Raw genomic sequence first — 9,434 nt, 5'->3', positions numbered from 1 at the left:
TCTCTCTCTCTCTCTCTCTCTCTCTCTCTCTCTCTCTCTCTCTCTCTCTCCCCTTTCTTTGCAAATGGAAATCTGTCTGCCCAGCTCTGAGAGAAGTTGGATGGAGGAGGAGGAGGAGGAGGAGGAGGAGTCTGGATGGAGGAAAAGAAGAGCCCCAGAGGGGTGAGGAGAGGATAAAGCCAGACACGGTGGAGTGAGGACACACAGTCACCTTCCCTTTCTGTACGACCCTGCCAGGAATCAGAGCTGTCTAATAAGAGAACATAATAACTTGAAACAAATTAGAACTCAGTGGAGCAGATAGTCTACGGTGGTATAACACCATCTTATTGAAAAGTAATAAATATATAAATAAAAATGTCCCGGGTGGAAATTTAGCTTTACAGAGCTCCAAACACTCAATTGCAAAATTATGAAATGTGTTATCTCATCAGACTCTCAGACAGGTCCTGTGTATTCAGACACCTTTATCACCCCCCAAAGGCTACTCAGTTTTCCTTTTTATTTTCTGAGTGGATTGAGTTCTGCTTGTTTTATCTGTTTATGTTGGGCGACATTTGCTTTGAATGTTATGTTCTTTATCATCTCCCATCGATTCTCCTGTTCGTTGTTTATTGTGCATACGTGGCCTCTCTCCGAGTGACTCCGGGATAAAGTTATTTCAGCACCAGAAAGTGTGGACGATGGCGGACACACATCAGGGCATTTGCCATTTCAAGTTAAACCGTTATCCTGGGGAGATCTGACGGGAGAGCCGAGCGTGCCGCCAGCAGGGCTGCAGCAGCGCGAGCAGATTCTAGATCTCATTTTCCCGTTTCTACGTTGTTTATTGCCCCAGCAAAGAGACAAGGGTGAGAGGAAACAGGGTGAAGAGTCAGTAGAGAAAGAAGAGAGACACCGGGTGCCTCCGCTGGGTTCTGTGCACGTCGGTCTCTGAGTGTGCTTCGGTGTGCAGGGTGCTCAGGAGGGAGCACCCTTTGGGTCCCGGCCGAGGAGGGAGGTCCGCAGAGCCTCGGCAACCGCAGGGTGCTTGGAGCTGCAGCCACAGGTGCAAGTAGCCTCTCTCTTTGGTCTGTTTCCAGAAGGACCCTGGGTGAGGTGGCCGTCTGTGGCTGAGCACACTCCACCCAGCCCTTCCTTGGGGGGATCTGACTGGTCCAGCTCCCTTCTCCCCCAGCGAGCAGAGTCAACCCTGGGAGTCCCGTGGTCCAGTTATGGCTCTGACTGTGATGATCTCTTTGAGCCAAACAACTGCACTGGGTTTATTTGCTCCTTCCCGAGCCACACTGCTGGGAGGAGCACTCCAAAGTTTATATTCCCTCCACACTCATCTCTCCCTGTTATCCTAATAAAATTCACAGAAGTGTCCATCCCAGTCTGTCTGGGAGGCTATCACACAACACCTTAGACCGGGTGATGTGCACATAATCGAAACGCCCCAGGTCAAGGCACCGGCAGGTTCAGTGTCTGGTGAGGGCTGCTCTCTGCGTCGGAGACGGTGCCGCTGGCGGGGTCCTCACGTAGTGGAAGGGGACGGGGAGATCCAGTCAACTTCTCCTGTAGGGACAATTAACCCACTCACGAGAGCAGAGCCCTCGTGACCTAATCGCTTCCTAGAGGCCCCACCTCGTGACACTATCACGTTGGATATTAGGTTCCGACTGGAATTTTAGGGAGCACCAACATTCAGACGGTAGCAGTGCTTATTCTTACTTTTAAAGATTTGAAAACTGAGACTTATGATGTTTAAGTGGTTCATCAGGTTACATGGCTAGTATAATGGTGATAAGATTTTAAATCTAAGGCCAGGCACCTTTCGATTATGACAGAAAGGGAATAATTGTAACCTCCAGACCCTGCTAACCATGTAGGATCATCAAATAGGGGAGATCGTGTGAATAAGAACATTTTGAAAATAATCCGAGCTTCCAGATCAGCTGTTGAGCAGTCCAGAGCAATGCCATGCCAGGGCCTCAGCTTCAGGAAAGGCCGCAGGTTAGCGACAGTCCCCAGAGGTCCGGGTGCCCCAGGGGAGCTGACCTGCACCATAGGTGCCACCACCTCAGCCCCCCTCGCCTGGTGGCAGCTGTGTCGAGGCCACTCCTGACCTGTCAAACGCCAGCCCCTCCCCTTCCAAAGCTGCTCTATCAATCCCTCCTCCTGGAGCTGGGGGAGGTGGGGAGAAGCCAAGGAATTGCTTTTTTCTTTGAATTTAAAAGCTTGCTTTCTATAAAGGATGTAGGAAATGCGAGTGAATCAGCTTTCATTCTATTACGTCAGAAAGAAAAGCTAAATTAAAAGTATCAATAGCTTATCCTTTCACTTTAGTGACAAGCAGATGATTTTGTGCCTACTTGGTCTCATTTACTTAGGAACAATCCATGAATTTAATCTGACCATGGCTAAAAGTAGTGTTTCCTGCTCAGATGCATTCAGAGCCCTGATTTGGGATTCCCGAAGCTCATCTGCCTCCAGGAAGCCCGGGCAGGAGGAGGCTGAGCCCTTACTCTGAGCCAGGGCTGAGCTGGAGCTGAGGGTGGGCTTTGTCGGGGGTCCTGTGTTTTTGTGCTAAAATAGTTCCGTCACGTGAACAACGTGTGTTTGACCGCATGGCTCTGCTTATGCATGAATTTTTAAAAATAAATATATTGAAATATTTTTGGAGTTTGGGGATGATTTAAAAAAATTTAAAATGAGCTGTATACCCTAGAAATATAAAAAAATAAGAAAAAGGTATGTCATGAAGGCATAAAATATATGTAGATACTAGTCTACACATTAAGTGACTGTGTTATCCAGGAGGCTGTTAGTTCTTGAGTCTGAGGGAGACAAAAGTTACATGCAGATTTTCAAAGGGGCAGGGGCAGAAAACAGTGCCCTGACGCCCACGTTGCTCACGGGCCAACTGTGTGTGCTTTATTTATGTAAATCTCTTGACACGTGTGTGTAAATAAAAAGAGATTTATTTCAAGGAATTGGCTCACACACTCATGCAGGCCGACAAGACCCAAGGCATGCAGGGCGTGAGTTGGCCCGGTGGAGGCCCAGGAGGGCCGATGTTCCAGTTCAAGCCCATCGGGCAGGAAGAAGTCTGTCCTCAGGGGAGGGTCTGCATTTGTGTTCTATCCAGGCCTTCGCCTGATTGGGCACGGCCCACCCATGCAGGGGAGGGCCCTCGGGCTCACCCCCTTTGCTCATTTCAATGTCACGGACACACCCAGAGTCACATCTGACCAAATATCAGGGCACCTTGTGGCCCAGTCAAGTCGACACACAGAACTCGCCATCTCACCAGTTTCACAGATACATGAACAGGCTCGGAGCTAAGTGACTTACCCAGGCTGCATAGCTACCGAGTCCCAAGCAAAGATCTGAACCCGCATCCGCCTGCTGGCGGCGACTCTCAGTCCAGTCTCTCCGCTGGACACTTACTAAAGCCACGCGTAAGATTTCTTAGAGAATCAGATCATGTTCTATTTTCTTGTCACAAAATGCCTCTCTCCTCTTTGCTTTTCTGGAAACGAGTAGAAAAGTGGAGCTTCTTAAAATGTTTATTAATGCAGGACCTAGAAAACCAAGAAACTTACTTGAATCTGAGCAGCACGACGTTACAAACCAACGCCACCCGTGCCTTTTGCGTTGCTTATAGCACGTGCAGGTCTGGAGGGGCTGTTGCCCCGTGCCCTACCCCTGCATCCATCCAGGTCTGCTGAACTCTACGTGATGACGTGAATATATGAATAAATGAATGAGCAACTGGTGGCTTTTTCTAAAATTTTTCACGAGCATAGCAAATTTAGAAAGCTCCATAGTCGCTATGCATAAACGGAGAGAGCGATCTGCCCGGACTCTTCGGTGAGATGATAATGATTTGTGGGATCTGCCGTTGCCAGCCGTCAACAGGGCTGGATGTGTAAGGCCAACTGCAGCACACATTATTTCTAGATCTGACACGGTTATCATAAGATACGATCTTGCTGCTTGATAGCCTCCTGTTAATTATTCACAAGCTCATCTACTTCGTTTTCTTTGCATCATTAGCCTTTTAGAGCATGCCCCATTTTCAGGGATCGGTAGGAGAGCAGTTATGATGGGAAACACGACGAGGATGAAACATTGTTTTATGATCTCCAGGTTTCACCTACTAATGGCTTCATTTTGTTTCTTCCAGTGAAAAAGGCAATCGAGTTGAAGTCGAGAGGTGTCAAGATGCTACCCAGCAAGGACGGCAGCCATAAAAACTCTGTCTGTGAGTAGAGTTCTCTTTCTCTCTGTATGAAGATCGATGTGTCAATTAAAGGGGGAGTAGAGGAGAGAATGGGGACAGTTAAGGAGAGGTAATTTTATAAACTGCTTTTCCCACTTCATCTCTTTCATCTTGTCTAAGTGCAGAAGTGCTTTCTTGGAGACAGGACATGCACTGGCTTCACACTCTGGGGTAGGAATGCCATGTGGATCCCACCTGCCAAACATACCTCAAATCTGTCTCCACCCTCTGCCCTCACGGGTCCTTGTCTGAGGCTGGACCTTGAAGGCGTCTCTCTTAAATAAATGTCACACTGTCAGGCGTCTTGATACCCGTCGGTCTCCATTCTAGTCTACACAGCCCACCGCACACACACCAGGCTGATCTTTGGGAAACAGAGGTCTGGTCTTGTCATTTGTCTGTGGGGACGTTCTCATCACCCGCTGCCTGAAGAATGAGCTAGCTTTAGGGCAGTGTCTGAGTCCTCCCCAAGAGAGAACAGGTCTGAAGGCCATGCCTTGCTGATTGCGCCTGCACCCGCCCGTACACGGCAGGTCCCCATGAGCGGCCACGGGGTGCGTGGAGGTATCTTCTTCCACACCCACCATTCTGGAGTCCCCCCCTCTCAGGCACCCCTTGTAATTGTGCAGCCATAGGACACCTTGCCACTCTTCAGCCATGTCATCGTGCTTCTCTGCCAGAAGGGCCCTCTGTCCCTTGGCCGCATGCTGCCATCCGATGCATTTCTTGGAGACTTGCCGCGGGTCGCCGCGTCTGGCTGCTCCAGGCACAGTCAGCGTTCTCTGGCTTTGTTTGCCGAGGTCTGTGCTCACTCCTCTGTGACAGCTTCCCCTGTGGCTTTGCTGGTCCCCGTAAGTGGGGATCCGCCGGCTCCCTGGACACACCACATGCGTTGATGTCCAGTGTGGCCCTTGCTCTGCGTCACGCTCTTTCTAGGACTTTCCACCTGCTGGGGGCCTTTTCTACGCGTCCCTAGTGACCTCCACTTGTGCCGTTCTCACTGCCCTGCGCTGCGGGTGCGCCTTACCCGGTATTTCCGAGCTACGCGTTTTATTTGCTTTCCGAACGCCCAGTAGCGCTAGAGGTGGAAGCGGGCGGGGCAGACTCCTGAGCGTCTTCAGGTCGATGGACTCTGTTTTCCTCTGTGTGCTGCACCAGGTTTCTGCACGAGGCTCATCTGTGGTAAATATTCCACTAAAGCTAATAAACGGGTACACCTAAACTCTGACGGCAACTCTGGTCCTTGGGTCCCCTCCCCTAAAAAACTCAATCTGTAAATGTTTTCCTTATACTTTCTGTTTAATAGTCATGGCCAGTAACCTTCAAATGAAATTAGACTAAAAAGGAGTGGAAACAACTTAAGTAGAAAACAAGTGAAGGGGAAAGAGGAAGGAAGACTTTTTAAATAAAATTTTAATATTTTGTTCTTATTAGCTTTTAGTCCAGAATGTTCTAGAGTGGGAGATACAGTATTTACAATGATTTGCAAGTGATTTTATGTTCATGATTGAAACCCCTGCAGGAAGGATCTGAAGCTCAGTGCAGAGCTGCATACCAGCTGCAGCCCTTACATTAAATCTGTATGAGGTCCGATGCCAGGTCAGTTGGACATCAAGTTGATCAATAAGTGCTTCCCAGAAGAGAGGACGTAGGATTAGAAGTGAGAGAGGCAAGGATTCCACGGTTGTACAAGCACGTACCTTATTCAAGGCTCATCCCTTACAAAATTAACCTAGTGGTCTTGTTTATAGGGTTGTCATGCAGATAAACCGAGATGTTTGTAAGTTGCCTATTCTGGCGTAAGACTCGCAGCGGGCATCCTGTGAACGAGACCGTTAGGAGCTTCTCCACACATAAACAGGGAGGGGTGAACGGGGTAAGCAGTGAGTCGAGCAGGAGCGGAACGGGCACAGGGACCGTGTTTGTGGCGGAGGTGAGATCAGGCAGCTGAACGCACCCTCTCGTATCCCAGGCTGATCGCGGGAGGTGGGGCCCGTCCAGGGCACATTCCAGAGGATGGAGTGCGCACTCAGGTCCACCGTGGCTGGCACCCTGTCTTCTGTTCCGGCTCCTCGTGGAGCCGTGTCTGAGAGGCTGCACGTGGAAGTCACCTGCATTCTTCACACAAGACCCGCCATGGAGATCCCTGTGGCTGACATCATGATCCCATCATGTGTCTACAGGCGGTGGGTGCCCGTGCCTTCAGAAGGGGCCTTATTCTTTTCCCAGCCAGTCGATAAACTTTAGTCTCTACATTCCGGCTTCATCCCCAGAGCTGGGTTTCTCTTCCAGACCAGCCCTCGATATTCCAGATTAAATCCACGCACGCCGTCTCTTGCACAAGCTACGTGATTGTTCCTCCAGTGAAGGGTTTTGCTGTGGATATGACGAAATTTTCATGATGAATGTCCAGCGCGGGGTCTGCTTCGGCCACACGGTGCCCTCTGTTTACCTCTGTCTCAGGATTTCTCTCGCTGCAAGCGTGGCATATCTTCCAGTGTAGGGGTCTTTGCTCTGAGACTGCTCGGGAGTAGAACGCGTGGCGGCAGCGGCCGTGGAGCCCTCCTTTCCCTGCGGGGTGTGGGGTCCTCCTCGGAGGCCAACTTCTGAAGGCCTGACAAGAAGGGCTGCAAGGACGGCTCCCTCCTGGGCGGGCCGGTGCTCTGTGAGTGGGAGGCGCCGCCGTGGAGCTGAGTGAGCAGAGGCCAGAGAGGGATTTCGACTCTCCTGTACAATGAGGGCGGTTCTCTACATTACCCCTCGGGATGAGAAGATTTAGAAGTTCCTTTTTTCATCGGTTTGTAATCAATAATGTTTTCAGGAAAAAAATCATTAAGATATTAAATGTGTATAATGCTCTACATTTCTAGTTATTTTAAGCTTGGAAAAATTAAACAGGCCACATTATGCCACAGAAAGGGCTTCTGAAATGAACGTGGTAAATACCCCGTCCCCAACCTTCTTTGCACCCTTGAGTGATTGGGGGCCAGGAGGTAGTCTTTATTCAGAGATTTAAGCATTTTGAGATCAAGAGATTATGAAATTGCCACTCGGTATTTTTTAATGATGGCAACAGTAGGTGTAGTTTCTTCTCCTGAGCATTCTGCTTGGCGGAATCCAATTTTAGCAACACTCTCAGTGCGAGGATTACGAGGCTAGATAATCTGCCTGTGCCCTTCTAACCCTTCTAACTCCAACATATAAGACTCTGGAGGGAAGAGGATACCTGAAAACCTCAGCTGTTATTTTCGAGCTAGAGATTTTCCCTCCAGTATAACGTTAAAGACGAATGACTTTACAGTTTGCATTGATCTGTCGTAACGCGCTCGGTGAATTGATGCCGCCGCGTCCTGCTTGTTGAGCATTTGCAGCCGCAACGGTTGATTCGGTTGATACCCGACGAGGATGGGGCGGTTGGTACAGGATCATTACTTAATGTAAAGCTGAATTTAAAAAAATGTGGGAAAATTGAGCAATACAATGCATTGTCGTATAAACCCTTGGGGAAAATATCAGCAGAACGTTATGAACTAAGTGCCCGGAGAATTCTCCCACATCCGCCCGTCAGCTTTACATCCTTGCCCTCTGTCAATCGATCCCTCCCTGCCTCGAAGGGGAGCCGAAGCAGAGCAGAGCAGCACCCTCCCCAGTTCCCAACAGACAGTCCTGTTAACGAAAAGCATTCGTCGGATACGTCTGTTGTGGGTGCATGGAGCTTCCCTTTCCTCTGGTTTTCCTTGGCTCAGACATAATTATTTGGAAGGGCAGATTTTAAAACCTGTGGCTCTGTTCCTAGAACTCGCTGCAAAGTGGTGTCACGACTACTGTTTACACTCAGTGATATAATCATAACTACAGATTGTGTTATCTCTCTGAAATGGCTTCCCTGGTTGCACTGCTTTCTGAAACATACCATGTACGAGATGTTTCCACGGGCCCTGGGGCGAGCTGCATCTGTCCGTTTATCACTGTAATTGTTCTGTTCATAGTTTTAGTTGACTTAAGTTTGGAATAACTTATGAGCAAGTAAATTATACTAGTGGGTAATATTCTCTTTGTGTTTAAATTACAATGTGCTAAAAAAAAAAGGTTCAATTTTTTAATGTCTTGCATAGTTTCTTGCCCTCGTGTCAGCCCTAAGTTTAGCATCCTAATGACAAGCAAGGGGGCTCAGCCCAGGGAAAGACGCTAGCATCGATCCGTTTTCTGAGGTCTGAGGAAGTTAAGAGAAAGGAAAAAAGAAACCGTGAATTCTCATTAATAGGCTCACAATGAGAAACTTTAAAAAAGCAAAGCATCGCGATGTTTTTTTACGGTTTAGTTAGTTGTTCCTATGTGATCCACTTCCAGAGTGGAATGAGGCAGATTCGTTTTGTTAGCCAGGATTCTCCCCTGAATTTCAGACTCTGGCACCCACCTGCCCAGCCAGGATTCCCACCCAGTGTCTAGCAGGCGCCTCCTACGCTCTTGCCCATCTCAGAAAACGGCCAGGATTCCCCACCGGTCCGTCGCTGACCTCACGCCACCCCGTCCCCAGCCCTCCAGCCAGCCCTGTTCTCTCCCAACAGGTATCCAAAGCCCACCTTTCTCCACACCTCCAACCCCCGCTGCCCCTCACCTGTCCTGCACGTCCACCTGGTCCCCTCTCCCTGCTCCGTCTGTCCCTTGCTGCTAGGGGGTCTGGGTGAAGCATCGCCGGACCCACATCATTCCTCTGCGCCACACCCTGTAACGTCGTCCATCGCAGCCAAATAAACCCACGTTCCTTACGGAGACTCACGAGACCTCCCTTCCTCCCCACCCTGGTCTGCTGTTCCTCTTGCTCCTGGTCACTAGTTTCTGAACCGCTTAAGGAAGTAGACACCCTCCCCCTCAGGGTCTTTGCTCTCCTCTGTCCTCAGTCTGAAGTGCTCTCCCCAAGGGAGCCACTCCCTCCCTTCCTTCTGATCATTTCTCAGAAGTCACCTTCTCTGCAGGCTCTCACTGTCACCTACCTAAATACCTTGCCCACCTCAATTTCTGTGTTCTTCTGGTACCTGCTCCATTTTCGTGTTTTTACTTATTATAATGTATCCTATAAATCAGACAAATATGTGTGTGTATTTGTGCACTGTACACACATACGCACAATCTCATCCATTTCCTGTTCCCACTACCCCCAACGGAA

General features: G+C 49.3%; 1 protein-coding gene across 1 annotated transcript in view; it reads left to right on the top strand.

The window, feature by feature from the left end:
* Positions 1-9,434, top strand: part of CSMD1 (CUB and Sushi multiple domains 1) — a 1,519,798-nt gene that overhangs the window by 1,064,544 nt on the left and 445,820 nt on the right. The window contains 1 exon segment of the mRNA XM_012645868.1: positions 4,172-4,249. Coding sequence (XP_012501322.1) covers positions 4,172-4,249 — 78 coding nt within the window.

This window comes from Propithecus coquereli, unplaced genomic scaffold (assembly GCF_000956105.1).
Source record: "Propithecus coquereli isolate 6110/MARCELLA unplaced genomic scaffold, Pcoq_1.0 Scaffold238, whole genome shotgun sequence".
NCBI lineage: Eukaryota > Metazoa > Chordata > Mammalia > Primates > Indriidae > Propithecus > Propithecus coquereli.
Note: the sequence above shows the minus strand (reverse complement) of the source record. Positions and strands in the feature narration are given on the sequence as shown.